The sequence below is a fragment of the Peromyscus californicus genome, unplaced genomic scaffold (assembly GCF_007827085.1).
Source record: "Peromyscus californicus insignis strain IS unplaced genomic scaffold, ASM782708v3 Scaffold_6__1_contigs__length_162567912, whole genome shotgun sequence".
Lineage (NCBI taxonomy): Eukaryota > Metazoa > Chordata > Mammalia > Rodentia > Cricetidae > Peromyscus > Peromyscus californicus.
In genome coordinates this window covers 65,590,406-65,607,489 of record NW_026294584.1, presented here as the reverse complement: position 1 = coordinate 65,607,489, position 17,084 = coordinate 65,590,406, and the positions used below count along the sequence as shown (strand labels likewise).

At 42.8% G+C, this 17,084-nt stretch overlaps 1 protein-coding gene across 2 annotated transcripts in view; it reads right to left on the bottom strand.

Annotated features, from left to right (window-relative positions):
• Positions 1–15,416, bottom strand: part of Ube3c (ubiquitin protein ligase E3C) — a 110,003-nt gene extending 94,587 nt beyond the window's left edge. For both annotated transcript variants that reach the window (XM_052719050.1, XM_052719051.1), the window contains exons 1-2: positions 15,239–15,416; positions 312–365 (exon numbers count right to left, since the gene is read on the bottom strand). In XM_052719050.1, the coding sequence (XP_052575010.1) occupies positions 312–365; positions 15,239–15,304 (120 nt within the window). In that variant the 5' untranslated portion in view covers positions 15,305–15,416. The remainder of the gene's footprint in view (positions 1–311; positions 366–15,238) is intronic.
• Positions 15,417–17,084: the final 1,668 nt, after the last annotated feature.

The window sequence follows — 17,084 nt, the reverse complement described above, 5'->3', positions numbered from 1 at the left end:
AGCAGCTAAGACAAATACCTTAAAGTTGAGTTTTCTCCTTATATGGAAAAATACAAACACTATACATATAAGCAAAAAAGGCAACTAAAACCCCACATTCCTCTCTAGCTAGAACTCAACCTTTAAGTCTATCTTATCTTTTCCTACAGTGGTTCCAGAATGAAAAGCTTACTGTAAAATTTAACACAATCCAAAACTGTTAAACACACATAACATACATACATGCACTTGTAAAGCAAAGCTTTAAAAAAAAAAAAGGCTGCAGAAAAAGGTTTGTAAAGAGTAATCTATAGACAAGTCAGAACCATTACCTCTCTCTTCCGTCTTTCTTCCTGAGTCCGATGTAAAAGAGAAGCCTTTTCTTCCTAAATCCAAAGAGACAAGATTAGGATTATAATTTCAGGCCTGAAAACATTATCATACAAAGATTACAGAATGTTTTGACCCAAAAGGGATTCCCAAAGATCTACTTAAAGTTAACACTCCCAGCTTTTTCTGACACATGAAGAATCACATATACAAATGAGTACTGTGAAATCAGCATATACATTGACATGAAACACATAATATATAGAACCCAGCTTCTCCACCAATATGCAAAGCTAAAGAAAACCTACAGTTTTGTCATGGATAACTTCAAATAAAAGCCTTTATCTAACATTATGTCCAAAGGACACACAATTTGCTTTAAATTTATTAAAGGATTCCCCATTGTCACTAAAAGTTGTTCTCGAAATTGGCCTTTTCAACTCCTTAGACAAAGAAAAGCTATAAAAGCTATCAAAAATTGTCCTTTTTCAAATTGAGCTTCCCTTGTCTGTATATTCCTTCTCCACTTCCCTACACAACCAGACTATCAACAGGAAATTAACACAGGTACAACATTAACTATATAAGCTTTCTACTAATGGACTTTACCTGTTCCCAAAGCCCACTCAGCATCCCACAAGCACTTAATTGCCCCCCCCCCAACACTCATTCACAACAGTTCCTGTCTTGAATTTATGTCTTGACCCTGTCTACCTGCTTTGGTTTCCAACATTCTCTCATGATTCAAGTGACATTACACAATAATGATAGTTATTATGTTTTAATCCATAGGACCAGGTCTATCTCCATGACTCCATACTTACACAAATAACTGAATAAATACAGGGGGAAAAAAAAATCTCATCTTTGTCAGGCAGTGATGGCACACACCTTTAATCCCAACACTCAGGGAGGCAGAGGCAGATGGATCTCTGTGAGTTTGAAGCCAGCCTGGTCTACAGAGCAAGTTCTAGGACATCCAGGGTTACACAGATAAACCATGTCTCAAAAAACAAAAAACAAAAACAAACCAAACAAAAAAACCCAAACAAACCAATCTCATCCTCACTACAACTAATCAATAAACAGTCTTAAGCACCAGGCAGTAACTGCTAGAGCTAAGACCCACTGAAGCATGCTAATACCAGTGACCCAAAGCTTAAGAACAAGGGTTTCCCTGGCCTCAATCTCATGATATTCATAATTACCAAGGGAAAGAAGGCAAATCACAATGAAGAAATGTGGGGGCCTACAGAGGTTTCCTAGTTAGATCTGAGCTTGCTTTACCCAGTAGGGCTGCATAAGGAGATGGATTGATCATGTGCATGGGTACCATGTGTGTAAGGGTCTGCACTTGGGCTGTGCGGTATGCTTTGATCTAGCAAGGGCGAAGTTTTTTGCCCTGCCCCTTGGCATTGTTATAAAAACCTCTTTAGAAAAAACAGAAAGGGCCGGTGGATTTTGATCCAGGTCCTCCCAAAACTATCCTGTGTTTCTGTCTGTCTCACCTCTGCTATCTTTCTATCTACAAATTCCTTATTCCTCTCTCCTCTTCATAGGAACCCTGTAAAAGGTGGGAGCAGGCCTCCCACAAAGAAACCTTGTAAACACCAACCCAGGAGTCAGAGAAACATTACAGAAATAAAACCTCAGAGGCCATCAACTCCAGCTTAGAACAGAGGACACAATGTGACTATTCTTATATTCTTACCAAAAACAAAGCATATGCATTTATTTGAAGAAAAGATCTTACATCTCTATGGTGGAAAATGTACAATACTTGTAATAAACACATGAACAAAATACATTACCTTTAAAATTACATTTTAAACCAAAGGCCCATAATCCCAGCTATTTAGGAGGGTGAGTGCAAGAGCAGCCTGGGTAACTTAGTGAGAGCTTTAAAAAAAAAAAGGTTTGATGAGGGCAGCTGGAGAGATATATCTTAGTGCCTTTCTAGTCTGTATGAAGCCTCCAGTTCAAACTCTAGTACTACCAAAAGCAACTTAGATATTTATTTATTAATCTATTTATTTTTATTGGCTTTTTGAAGCAGGGGTTCCCTCTATGTAGCCCTGGCTGACCTCCAAATCACAGAGATTCACCTGCTTCTGCCTCCTGAGTGCTGGGATCAAAGGTACACATCACCACATTTTGCAAAGTAATTTTAAAATTATTATTATTGGGGGAGGAGGGTTTCAAGACAAGGCTTCTCTGTGTATCCCTGGCTGTCCTGAAACTCATTCTATAGACAAGCCTGGCTTTGGACTCTAAGACTGACCTGCCTCTGCCTCCCACATGCTGGCATAAAAGGCATGCACCATCACAGCCGGGCAATTTTTAAATTTAACTTTAAGGGTTGTATAAAGTGTCATTCCACACAAGCTGTCCACCTTGGGGTTTGTTTCCTTGTTTTGTTTTGAGACAGGGTCTCACTATGTAGACCAGGGTAGCCTTGAATTCACAGCAATCGATCTGCCTCTGTAGATTAAAGGTCTCCCACTAGGACCTGGAGCCCCTTGATGTGGCTAAACTGTCTGGCCAGCAGGTCCACCTCCCCAGCACTAGGACTGCAAGTTCATTCATTGCTACCGTGACTGAGGATTACATTCAGACCCTCATTCTTACATGAGAAGCACTTTACCAACTAAGCTGTTTCTTCCCACTCCAGCTCCGAAATGATTTTTTTTTTAAATAAAGAACTGTAATACTAGCACTTTGGAGATAGACGAAGGATTAGGAATAAAACTAAAACAAACCCCCAAACAAACAAAAAACAAAGCAGACAAACCCTACAGAAATCTGGCATCTTCCTGGACAAAGAAGGGCTCTGACAGCTTCCAGTGTGAGAGAGAAGCAGGTGCCTGTCTTCACAAGTCTGGAGCTGTCAACTGCATTTAACCAGAGTGGACACTCCATGCATGCACTGACACTGTTATAATTTAAAATGTTCCTGCACATCAAGATCAGGAATGCTGCCTACAGAAGGAAGCAGATTTGGTTTTGGATAGTTTCCAGTACTGGAGCAAACCAGACCATGCCCTCTAGTTTAGCCAACACACAGCATGCTCTGGTCATGCGTCATCAATAGACTGAAAAGGATTTCCTCTAGTTTAGGGATTAGAAAAGTCTTCACAGCTGTGGTTATTCAGTAAAGGCGCCATTGATCCAGCTTATCACAGGCTGCTCCTACCCAGAGAACAGATCAACTGTCTGCGTTGAAGAACAGTGGCTCCACAATCTGGTCCTGTCTATCACATAGACGGCAACTGTGTCATCAGAGAGGAATCTCACTGGCAATCTTATTTGCTTTGTCACTAGTCATCACTTCCAATCCTAACTTAGGCAGCAGGCTACCCACTTAGCCATTTTGCAGCCATAACCTTTACAGCTCAGCAGGATCCAATAGAGGTTTTGAAATGGCTGCACAATAAAACCTATGAAGGTGGCCTCCCCTGGAATTGGGGTACATAATAGGACAAGTTCATTCTATCATTCACCACACACACACACATACACACACAACCCCAAAACACTCAAAAAGCTCAATCTACTTGTTGACTTGTGTTTTTTCTTGTAGATGGAAAGTTTACAACAAAGACTAAAAGATGCCTCCAAACAGTCAGAAAAGTGATAGAGATACACAACCATCCTAGTCATAATCAATACCTGTGTTTACATAACCATCTTCACCTTCAAACTTTAAAAAGATCTATTTTCCTGTATTATCTAACTAGTATCAGTTGCAGCAGTCTATGGGAATGAAAAGCACAGGCATGACCCTAATTTCCAATATGACTCATACTAGTGAAAGTGCAGTTTCACCATGTTGCTGAAAATGAACCAGCCTGAAACAAGGCAGACAGAAATTCCAATCAGAATCCACAAAGTAACATGGGCTATGCAGCTCCATCCTGTGGCTGCATCACCAAACCACTGCTACTGAATGTTAAAAATCTCAATATGGAGGATAACATTCTCTAAAACAGCTGCAAAGCTTAGCTTTGAATGGTAAATCTGATCACAGAATTCAGATTTTTCACAAAGCAAACCATAACCAAAATTCAAGACAAGTGACAAAATGAGAACAAGTATTTGTAACAGCACCAACATGACTCGCTCAGAAATAACATGAAAAGCAATAACCAAAGAGAGAAATCAGGGGCTGGAGAGATGGCTCAGAGGTTAAGAGCACTGGCTGCTCTTCCAAGAGGTCCCGAGTTCAATTCCCAGCAACCACATGGTGGCTCACAACCATCTGTAATGAGGTCTGGTGCCCTCTTCTGGCATGCAAGCATACATGCAGGCAGAACACTATATACATAATACATAATAAATAAATCTTTAAAAAAAAAAAAGAGAGAGAAATCAGCAAAAAGTATATGCACCAAACAGAAAGTAAATCTTTTGTTGTTGTTGTTTGGGACAGTGCTTCTCTATGTAACAGCCCTGGCTGTCCTGGAACTCGCTCTGTAGACCAGGCTGGCACCAATCTCAGAGATGCACCTGCCTCTGCCTCCCGAGTGCTGGGATTAAGGTGTGTGCCACCATGACCCATCGAAAATCTTAAGCATACGAACTTCAACTTCACTTATTTTAAGAAAAAAAGTGAAAAATTATAAAGAAATAAGGATTTTTAACCTATATGTGTAAGACATATCAAATATGGGTCTTTTCTAATACTATAAAACTTGTGTGTAGAACAAGGAATTACGATCTTTTTGTCTCCACTGCCTCCCCATCCAGTAAAATCCTCCCCATCCAGTAAAACCTGTTTATTCAAAGGCCCACTGCTCCATTCTAGGAATCTGATGGCCTGGAGCAGTGATCCTTTTCTCCTAGGAGAAATGACTCCTCTCCTCCTTCCTCCATTTCCTATGCACCAGTTCTTTTCAGACTAGCCAACTGAACAAGATAGTGAGGTCGGACTTTAGCCAACTGGGAAAAGGCACAGTCACCACCTTCTTTACTATAAAAACCAAATGCACTCCCTGTCTTGGTGTATGTTTGCTCTCCCAGAGAGCAGGAGTAAAGTCTGTCTCTTTTTTTAAGATTTATTTATTTATCACGTATACAGTGTTATGTGTGTATGTATATCTGCACATCAGAAGAGGGCACCAGATCTCATTATGGATGGTTGTAATGGTTGTAATGAATTGAACTCAGGACCTCTTAACCCCTGAGCCATCTGTCCAGCCTAGCGGTCTCTTTCTTTGCGATCCTGAACTTATTTCTAACATGTGTTTGGGATTATATAAAGTTAACTAATGCAATGTGCAGGGCAGATAGGAAGAACAGGCTCTTTTATACACTGACATAACTTCTTCAGAGATAACTTAGAAGAAACACCTATTCAATTCAAAGCCTTGTACTTAGAAGTTTTACTTCAAGGAATTTAGTCTACAGACAGTAATGACAATCACAAGAATATTCCTCAAATAACAATTTGAATTAGAGAGATGAAAAATTCTGTCAGGTATGGTAGTACATGCCTATAAAGTCAGCATTTAAAAAGCAGTGACAGGAGGGTGGCTACAAATTTCAGACAATCTGGGTCTATACACAGCAAGTTTGACTAGTCAATAATTAAAATACACACACACACACACACACACACACACACACACACACACACACACACGAACCTAAACTAATCTTGAAAGCAACTTTAATGGCCATTTAAACCATCAGCAGTGGGAACATTCACTGCAGCCAGTCCCAGAGCCACTCAGAAGAATGCAGTGGATCTGCCTGCCTTGCCTTTCCCAGTTGGATTAGGTGGAAGAGACAGGCAGAGCGGCTCAAGGAGCTTCAGACTGTTGTAAAAAAAGGATGTGGATACCTACATGATTAAACACACAGAGCACAACACTGGGAGGCTGTGGAAAGTCTAGAAGTCAAATCTAAAATAAATAGCTGGGAGAGGAGGGGAGGACAGAATAAAAAGATAAGCAGACTATTTTATTTCCCACTGTTTGAATTATTGCCCATGTAAACTAGTTATTTTCTTACTTTTTAATTTTTTAATTGAACTTATTTATTGTTTTTTTTAACCGAGACAAAGTTTCTCTGTGGAACTCTGGCTGTCCTGGAACTCACTCTGTAGAGCAAGCTGGCCTCAAGCTCGCAGAGATCCGCCTCTATTTATTATTTTAACTCACAGAAAGAGTCTTGACTCTACCTACCAAGTGCTGTCATGCACCACCAGATCTAGCCTTCACTACTTTCTTCAATTGTTATTATCTTCGTTTCCAACAGAACCACTTTCCAAAAGATGTCCTCTGAATTCCTCAAAAATACCACAATATGCACACACTCACACACTTCGAAGACTACTGACTAGAAATTGGAAATGTGTATTTATTGTATTTGTGAACATGCATGCAAATGGACTCTCCTGTGCATGCACATGTAGAGGTCAGATCAACTTTGGGTACCTTCCTCTACCACTCTCTTTTTTTTGTTTTTTGTTTTTGTTTTTGTTTGTTTGTTTGAGGCAGGGCCTCTCACTGAACACAGAGCTTCCTGCTTTGATAGACTGGCTAGCCAGCAGGTACTGTGGATTCATCTGTCCCTTCTCCCCCCATTATTAGGGTTAGTTATAGGCATGCTGTAAGGAACGTAACTTTAAAGTCATTTTGTGTGGCTTGGTAATGGTCTCTGGCCTTCTCTAGCCTCTGTACTGATACCTATCAGCAAGAGGACTTGAGACTCTGTGAGTGGCCCTAGCCTCAGTGACCACTGAGCTTCTGGCACTGAGGCCGGGCCCACACAGGACTTCTACCAGTGCCACCCTCCCAGCTTGCTACAGCTGGAGGATTTTCAGAGGACATGCATCCAGCCGGCAAGTTTCCGAAGCACTCTCACCAGAAAAGATTCCCCAGTGGGACCCTGCAGCAGCATTTCTACCCAAACAACTGTCCCCACTTGATGTCTGTTTAACTTTTATATTAGCATGATATTACAAGAAATGTTTGTATGAATAGACTGAGCATATTCAAAAGACAAATCTCGTGTGGACATCCCAATTGCTAAGCGCCTTACAGTCATAGGTCCATGTCCTCCGCACATATACCACCACACGCAATTTTAACATTGGTTCTGAGGATCCAAACTCAGGTTTTCAAACTTGTACAGCAGGTACTTTACCTATCACTACCTGAGCTATCTCCTTAGCCCTGGAAATGTTTAATTAAAACAAGGAAAGCTCACTTCCTCATTATCAAGAATTACAGTTTCAGGGATTAGAGAAAAGGCTCAGTGGTTAAGAGTACTGGTTACTCTTCCAGAGGACCCTGGTTCAATTCTCAGCACCCACACAACATCTCACAATAATCTGTAACTCCAGTTTCAGGGGATCTAACATTCTCTTCTTGGCCCTAGGTACACATGTGGTAAACAGACATACACAAGTGAATCATGCAGTCACATAAAATAAAGTCAAATGTAAAATTTATATTGTCATGCCAGGCATGGCAATTTAGGTCTTCAGATCCAGCACTTGGGAGACAGAGGCAGGCCTGGTAAGTAAGAAGTTCCAGATCAGCCAGGGTTACAGAGTGAGACTGTCTCAAACAAACAAAAAAAAGCACACAACTAAGCCACAGACCAGTTCCCAGGGTACTTTTGACAGTTTTATCCTTTGTAATAAATAGTTCCACAACACATAAATGACACAGGCACCAAGCTATTTGCCAGACTTAAGGAAATCATATTCAGACAGATTTAGAGCCAAACGTTCCTTTCTCATGTCCTGAATATCTAACCACAGGCACAGTAGTGCTCACAGCAAGGAAGCTGCACAGTACTGTCCCAGAGTGGACTGAGAGCAGACCAGTTTATAGCGGGTTCTGCTTAATTACCCTTAATTGCTTCCTCTATAGGATACTAACAGCTCTGCTTCACAGAAGAGTCAATGAAAGAGAGCATCCAGAAGGGACAACTGAGGGCAACAGTTGTCTAGTGCAATATACAAGGAAACAGAAGCAAGCAACCTCCAAAGAAAATGCCCTGAGGCTCCCCCAATACTAGGAGATCCAATGCCCTCTTCTGGCTCTGCAGGTACTAAGTATGCACGTATGCACAAACATGCATGCAGGCACAACATAAACGTAATAAAATTAATAAAAATAAAAAATATAAAAACAGACAATAGTTCTTACAAGAAAGGATACTGGGGCTGGAAAAATACTCAGTGATTAAGAGCACTTGTTCTTGACAGGTGATCCCTCTAAGTTTAAGGCCAGTCTGGTCTACAGAGTGGGTTCCTTGACAGCCAGGACTACAGAGAAACTTTGTCTTGAAAAAATTAAAAAAAGAAATGGGGGCGGGGAGCACTCAGAAGTTCTCAAAGAGGACCAGGTTTGGTTCTCATTCTCAGCACCTTCTTGTTTCCCAGCCATGCATAACTCCAGTGCCATCGGATCTGAAGTCTTCTAACCTCCATAGGCACGAAGCACACACATAATGCACATACAACATACATGCAGGAAAACACTTAAACACATACAATTTTTAAAAGTCTTTTAAAAAATAGCGGACAATGCCGGGCGGTGGTGGTGCACGCCTTTGATCCCAGCACTCAGGAGGCAGAGGCAGGCAGATCTCTGTGAGTTCGAGGCTAGCCTGGTCAACAAAGCGAGTTCCGGGAACGGAACAAAGCTACACAGAGAAACCCTGTCTCGAAAAACCAAAAAAAAAAAAAAATAATAATAATAGTGGACAACAAGATTTTGTAAAAACTAAACAAGGGGGCTGGAATACACAGCCCAGTAGCAGAAACAAGAGAGACCCTACCTCAAACTAAGGTAGATCTCTTCTGATTTCCACACATCCACCATGGTATACACAACAATTCCCCTAAATACACACTCTGTTGTGTGACTTTTCCTGGAGAGACTGAACAAATGTCTATTCACTGCAGACTGGGCACCAACAACAGACCAAAGAAACAATTCCACCAAAGTCTAACTTGAACCAATTAGTTTACTTGATTCTTTGTAGAATATGGACAGCTCAAAGACAGCTGTATCACTAAAAAACCTCATTCCATTATAGACCCTCACAAAAGTAGCATCCCTGGAGCTTTCTGCAGGACATGTTGACCACTCAACAAGTTAGAAAGTCTTCTTACTGTTTATATAAACAGGAAGGGATCTTGTGAATCTTAACAAGGTTCAGAGAGTTGTGAGTTGTTTATTTTCCATGTCTTACTGACCCTCCCTCTAGAACAGAAATATTTTATTTAGGATATTGCTACACGACCCCACACATACACCCAAAATAAATAAACAAATTTTTAAAATAAAATAAAAACAATTCTGTACAGCAAAAGAAACCATCAACAAAAAGAGGCAATACCTTACAGAACAGGAAGAAATATCTGACAAAGACTTAAAGTTCAGAATATATACACTCAAACAAACAACAAAACAAAACCAAAATACAATTTTAGGGGTTTTTTTTGTTCATTTGTTTGTTTTGTTTTTCGAGACAGGGTTTCTCTGTATAACAGCCCTGGCTGCCCTGGAACTTACTTTGCAGACCAGACTGGCCTAGAACTCAGAGATCCGCTGGCCTCTGCCTCCGGACAACGACAACAACAACAAAACCATACAGGCATCCAGGTATGGTGATGCACACTGAGTGCACTTACAATCCTAGCACTTGCTTGTAATTCCAGCACAGAGTAATCAGGCGTTCCAGGCCAGCCTAAGCTATGTATCAAGACGCTGTTTCAAAACACCAGGGGCTGGAGATACGGTTCAGTCGAACAGTCTACCATGCACAAGGCTCTGGGTTTAGTCCCCAACACTGCAGAGAAACAGTAAGAATAAAAAGGGTACTCATTGGTATTTGCCCCAATTCAAAACTTATATATACACAAATGTTTATAGTGGCTTTATTCATAATTGCCCAGAATTTGGAAGCAATCATGAGTCGTTCAATACAGCTAAGTAAGACAAACTGGTATATATCATGAAATATTAAATAGGAGAAGAGTTATCAAGCTACAAAAGACAAGCAGATTGCTAAGGGCAAGAAGTTGATTGCAGATTGCAGGGCCAGGTGTGGTGGCTCACATGAGAAGCTTAAAAGAGAACTGCTGCAAGTTTTAGGTGAGCCTGGGCTACATAAGGAGAGCTCGTCTTAAAAACAAAACAAACAAGCCAGGCAGTGGTGGTGCACGCCAGTAAACCCAGCACTCGGGAGGCAGAGCCAAACGGATCTCTGTGAGTTCGAGGCCAGCATGGTCTACAGAGCAAGATCCAGGACAAGAACCAAAATGACACAGAGAAACCTTGTCTCGGGAAAAACAAAAACAAAAACAAAAACAAAAACCAAACAAACAAACACAAAAACAAAAACAAAACAAACACAAAAACCCAGACAATATGCAAAAGTCAAACCATAGAAAATGTTTAATACCAATGACAGAAACAAAAAACTGTAGTAAATACTAAAAAGTGAGAAGGGATACTTGAGAACTTTATGTTCCCACCCATTTTTCTATAAACCTTAAACCACTCTTAAAAAATATATAATTTATATATGTGTATAAAATACTATTAATACAAAATAAAATGCAGGCTGGTGGGACGGCTCTTGGGTAAAGGTACTTGCTGCTGAACCTAACAGATCAAACCTGAGTTTGATCTCTGGGACCTACATGTGGAAGGAAAGGACTGATTTCAACAAGATGCCCTCTGACCTCCACAGGAGTTCTATGGTGCTCATAAGCCCACACAAATGCGCATACAGATAAAATAAATGTATTTTAAAAATTAAAATAAAATAGCAGGCAAGGCATGAAAAGATATGGAGGAACCCTAAAACACATATAAAAGTGAAAGAAGTCATTCTGAAAGGCTGTGTTTTTTTTTAATACGATTCCAACACTGACATTCTGGAAAAGGCAACACTATGTAGACAGGAAAAGATCAGCAGTTGCTAGGAGTACGGAGAGGGAGGACAGTGGCTATACAGAGAACAATGGGGTTCAAAGGCAATGGGAACTATTCTGTATGATACAGGGTCAGTGTTAGGTTATCATAGTAGTCACTGTCAGAATCAAGATGCACAGTGCAGAGCACTGTGGACTTCAGTTGACACTACTACACAGGAAAAAAATTCATCAACACATAGGTACTCTACGACTGCTCCACTGTCTGTAGCCTAAAGCTGCTCTGAAGGATAAAGCAACAAACACTGAAGTGATTATAATTTTACTACCACTATTAGATTAAGTAGCTATGGAAACTTGCAAAGATAATGTTAAAGTCATTCCTCCCACCTACTTTTCTAAATCCACATCTATCCTCATTTTCTTTTTTCTTTTTTGGTTTTTCGAGACAGGCTTTCTCTGTGTAGCTTTGTGCCTTTCTTGGAACTCACGCTGTAAACCAGGCTGGCCTCGTACTTACAGAGATCCACCTGGCTCTGCCTCCCGAGTGCTGGGATTAAAGGCGTGCACCACCACCGCCCGGCTTATCCTCATTTTCAATCGGAAAGTAGTTCCCAACTAGATACATCTGGTTTATCCAGGCTTTTCCCTGTATTTTTATGCCCTCTCTCTCCTCTCCTTGCTTTGTCTCATTCTGTAAAACTTGGTCAAATTGCTCTATCACCCAAACCTTCCTTAGACTTCAAATTCTTTTTTCCTGTCATCCAATCTTGTGGTCTTTTATAGAGAGGCAATGCACCCTTCCCTCCATCTCTCACCAAACTGCAAGTCTGGACTTCAGCTCCTGTTACCCTAAGGGGCATACTCTCCAGTCACCAAAGTTTTCCAGTTCTAAATCTAGATTATGATGTTATCTGGAAGCACCCATTCAGCATTCAGCACCTCTGGCCCACTCCTCCCTCTTATAAACCCACTCCCCAGACATCAGTCTCCTTAGATCCCCAAGGTGCATCTGTATTCCTTCCTGTCTCAAACTTGAGTCAGCAACTAAGCCAGTTCAGACATCCCCCATACATGCATGTCTACCCAGATTCCTCTGGGCACACATGCCTGAACCCCACAGGAACTTCAGCATTCATTTCTCAAGCCCTGTTCTGTAGTCTTCTCCTAGCTTGGGCACACACCTAGAATAATCTGTGCTGAAAGACTCCATCTCCTCATTCCTCAGAAGTTGGGACTCAGCTTACAAATGGAAACCATGACCCAGCCAAGCAGATTTCCTCTCCAGAAATTCAGGAATGGAGATCAAGGCACTCAACCAGGAAGTCATACATGGCCACTGGCTGGATAGAATGAAATAAATGAACAGAACCTATATACAGAGTCAAGAATGCAGCTCAAGGAGAATGGCTGAGCTAAACTACCGTGGTACTGGCAGCATGGGAACTGGCCAGTTTTTGACTTGTACATTCTATGAAATATCATCATGCCTCGCATGGGTTGTTTTGCTTGTTTGCTTGCTTTTCTGCACTTAGTTTCAGTGTACTTGCAATCAAATGACTGCTAAGATAGTCTTACACACACACACCTGCCAAATCAACTGAGCCATCAGGATGTATCCTGATTTCAGAAACACTGACTTGTAGCTGGGAGTGTTGCTACATTCCTGTCTGTGATTTCAGCACTTGGAAGGCAGAGGCAGGAGGATTGTACATAAGCTTGAGGCTGGACTACACAGTGAGTCCCGGGCCAGCCAGGATTACAGTGTGAGGCCCTGTCTCAAATGTAACAAAATATAAGTAGATGGCAGAATTGAAGCAGTGGAATCCAGCACACACCTCCTACAAACCCCTCCTACTTCTTCCCACCTTTCTAGACCAAGCCAACCAATTCTGCATTTCTGTATCAGCCTGAGGGAAATAAAAAACCAGTCATTAGTATACCATTCTTTAACTTTTCAAGGTATAAGTCTTATCTCCCCAACAAAACTATTATAAACTCATCAAGTCTTGGACTTTTCCAACATAAAACCCTTTACAGATAATAAGCATAAAAATATCCATTTAACTTTTAAAAAAGGAAAAGACCTATTCAATTAAAAAAAAATTCCAATTTTCCACTAAGCTCAAGAAGGGGAAGATTTCGGGCTGGAGAGATGGCTCAGAGGTTAAGAGCACTGACTGCTCTTCCAGAGGTCCTGAGTTCAATTCCCAGCACCCATATGGTGGCTCACAACCATCTGTAATGAGATGGCACCCTCTTCTGTATACATAATAAATAAATAAATCTTAAAAAAAAGACAAAAAAAAAAGAAGGGGAAGATTTCAAATAAAATTTTAACATGAAAAAAGTACACCCACCAGAATGGTGGAAATTCCAAAGACTCTCATACCGTATGTTGGCAAGGATGTGAGCCACTGGTGCCCTATGACTCTGCTGGCTGCAGGGTAGTGGGCACAGCAGCTAGGGAAACAAACAGGCAATGAACACCAGCAGAAAACATGTGTAAGGTATGACCCAGCTCACTAGCAACATTCACCAAGACACATGCAACAAGCACCCATGAAAACCAGCATGGGTTAACTGTGTTGTCCTGGACCAATGGGGACACAGTGGGATGAGAGGATCTATCAAAAACAATACACAGTCGAAGAAGCAAGGCTGATCAAGCTGCACCCACTTCATTTGACCTCACCTGCACCAAATTCAACAGTTAAAACTGACCTGTGGTTAACAGAAGTTAGAAAAGCAGTCGCCTTCGGTAAGAACAACTATGGATAGGAATGCCAGGAATATTCTTTATGAGAAATAGGGGGTGATCATTTACATATGGGTGTGTCCACATAAAAATCCTTTGAGCTGGAGCAATGGTCCAGCACACTGCTCATACACAATAATAATAATAAATATTGAAAAGAATTTACATTAAGGGGCTGAGGAGATGACTGAGCAGTTAAAATCACTTACTGCTCTCACAGAGGACCTGAATTCAGTTCTAGTACCCACATGGCAGCTCACAATTGTCCTTAACTCCAGTCCAGGGGATCCGAAACCCTCTTCTGACCTCTGCTGGAACTAAACAAGCATGTGGTGCACATACATATATGCCAGCAAACATAAAAAAATGAGGGGTTTTGGGGGGGGGGGTGAGACTGGGTTTCTCTGTAGCTTTGGAGCCTGTCCTGGAACTCGTTCTGTAGACCAGGCTGGCCTCGAACTCACCGAGATCCATTTATCTCTGCCTCCCGAGCGCTGGGATTAAAGGCATGCGCTACCACCGCCCGGCCATAAAAGTGTTTTTTAAATAAAACTTTAAAAACTTGCTTAAAAAAAAATCCTCTTAACTGAACTCTAGGGGTCCTGTCTGGATTCTGGATTCTGGACTCGACCTAGAGCATCAGGGCTGGCTGCCTTCCTCCTTCAGACTGCCCAGAATGCCAGAAGTGTCATTCCACCTTCACCGGGGGAACGTCCAGATGTGGCCGGGCCCCAGGTCTGAGGCAGGCACAACTCTGTAATGCCCTGAGTGGGACAGGCTAAAGCGAGGCGCTGGCTACGAAGACCTTGTCCTACCTGCCCGCGTCCACTTCACAGGCACGAGGGACTCTTCCCGAGGCTGTTCTAGGGGACAGGACCCTCTAAGCTTGTGATGAGCGAGTATGTCAAGAGTTCTTATTGAAAGGACGGAGGTGGGGGGGACCTGTCTCGCACAGCTGGAGAGCTAACCGTGTAACGCCCCGACCGGAGACTGCCGGTGCACGTGTGTTTCCAGGTCAAAACTGCGGCCCCTGGACGGGCGCGGCGAGGTCACGATGAATGACCCTGTCGCTCTCTCCGCGGCTCCTCACAGCCCGGTCAGCGCTCCTCAGGAGCCTCCTCACAGCCCGGTCAGGACTGCGCCCCAGCACCGCCCAGTCCGAGCTCGCTCCGCAGCGGCCTGCCGAGCACACACCACCCGGGTGCTCGACAGGCCGGCGTTCGCCTCAGGCCCGGGTTCGGTTAACACCTCGGGCCGCCCCGCCTCACCTTCTTGCTCGCGCCACCGAGAGACACCTTGGGCCTCGTCTTGAAGTCGCCTTCGAAGCTGAACATCTTCGCCGCCTATCCCATCTGCGCGGCCCGGCAGGCGGCGGAGCGGCCGGGGGCGGGCCCGGCGGGCTGGGCGGGGCCCGGCAGGGTCGCGGCCTCGCTGTCCCGCGCCGCCCCGCCTGCGACTCTGCGCTCTCCGCCCTGCCCGCGGGCGCGAGCGCGGCGACGCTGGAGGCCGGCCTGTCCGCGCTGCTTCATCCACGGCGCGCCACCGCCGAGCGAGGGGCGCCCCGACTCGCGCCTGCACCGCGCTGCCGTCGGAACCAAGATGGTGACCGCCCGCACTGCGCGCGCGGCCTTGTGAACGTGCGCGGCCCGGTCATCGACAGTGCGGCGCTCTTCCCGGCAGCCCCCGCGAGCGCGAGCGCGAGCGCCGGCGCTGGCCATCAGTAGCGCGGCGCTCTTCCCAGCAGCCTCTGGGCTTGCCTGCGTGCGCGGCTCCGCGGGGGCGCACCACCCTTCCGTACGTGCGTCACGTCGCCGGCCGAGCCCCCCCAAGCGACAACGACGGGGTCGCGCACGTTCCTGGAGACTTGAGAGCCCCGCGGAGGAGGCCGCACCCGCCCTTGAGCTAGGTGTGCAGGAGCAGGCTACTAATGCAGAGAATCTGCACCATGACCCCGACAGAGACGAATAATATATGACATAAGAACAAAAGTATTTGTGAACATACACCAGACACATAAATGTACACCATGCACATCCAGATACACATAAATGTACACCAACACACATAAGTTATACCACACCACATATGCATGAATATATAGCTAATATACACGTACACATGTTTAAGATATCATAGTCTCATACAGATACACAAATATTCACCATCACAATATATATACCATGCTATATATATGAATATCTAATATACATAAATGCATATAAGCCATCATAGATACTTACATAACACACAAATATACCCTCACATATATCCATACACTTACATACATGAATGTATATCTAATATATGCATGCACATGTATAAAAACACCATAGACTATACACAAACATAACTATACACAAAGCAATACAGATGAATCTACACCATATACAATATAAAATATACACATACATCATACAAAGCACCATAAATATATATCATGTACACATGCATATATATGTGCATATGTATATATACATGCATTAGCATAAAAATATGCATATACATAAGTTTGATAAGCACAAGTATATAAATACATGCCACAGCATAGATGAGATATATATCATATCCACATATATGTCTTGTACATGCATAGTATGTATATCATATAGCATATGTTCTGTGTGCATACAAATGTATGTGTATTGTGTATACATGACATAAATATATAGAATATACACATACATATATATCATATAATGTATATACCATGCGCACATGATTGAGAACGTTATCTTTTTTGTTTTTGTTTTTTTCTTCAAAAGATTTAGTTATGTTATGAGTATTTTGCCTGTATGTGTGTCTGTGCACCACATGTGTGCCTAGTATCAGAAGAGGGCATTGGATCTCCTGAAGCTGGGTTACCATGTGGGTGCTGGGAACTGAACCCAGGTTCTCTGCAAAAAGTGCTCTTATCTGATGAGCCTCTAGTCTAGTTTATTTTTATTTTTTGTTTTTGTTTTTGAAATAAGGCCTCACTGTACAGCCCTGGCTAGCCTAGAACTCACAGAGATTCTCCTTCCACTGCTTCCCGAGTGCTAGAATTAAAGATGTGCACAGCATGACAGGCAAGCCCCCTTTTTTAATTAAAAAATAAAGTATTATACTTTTATGTAT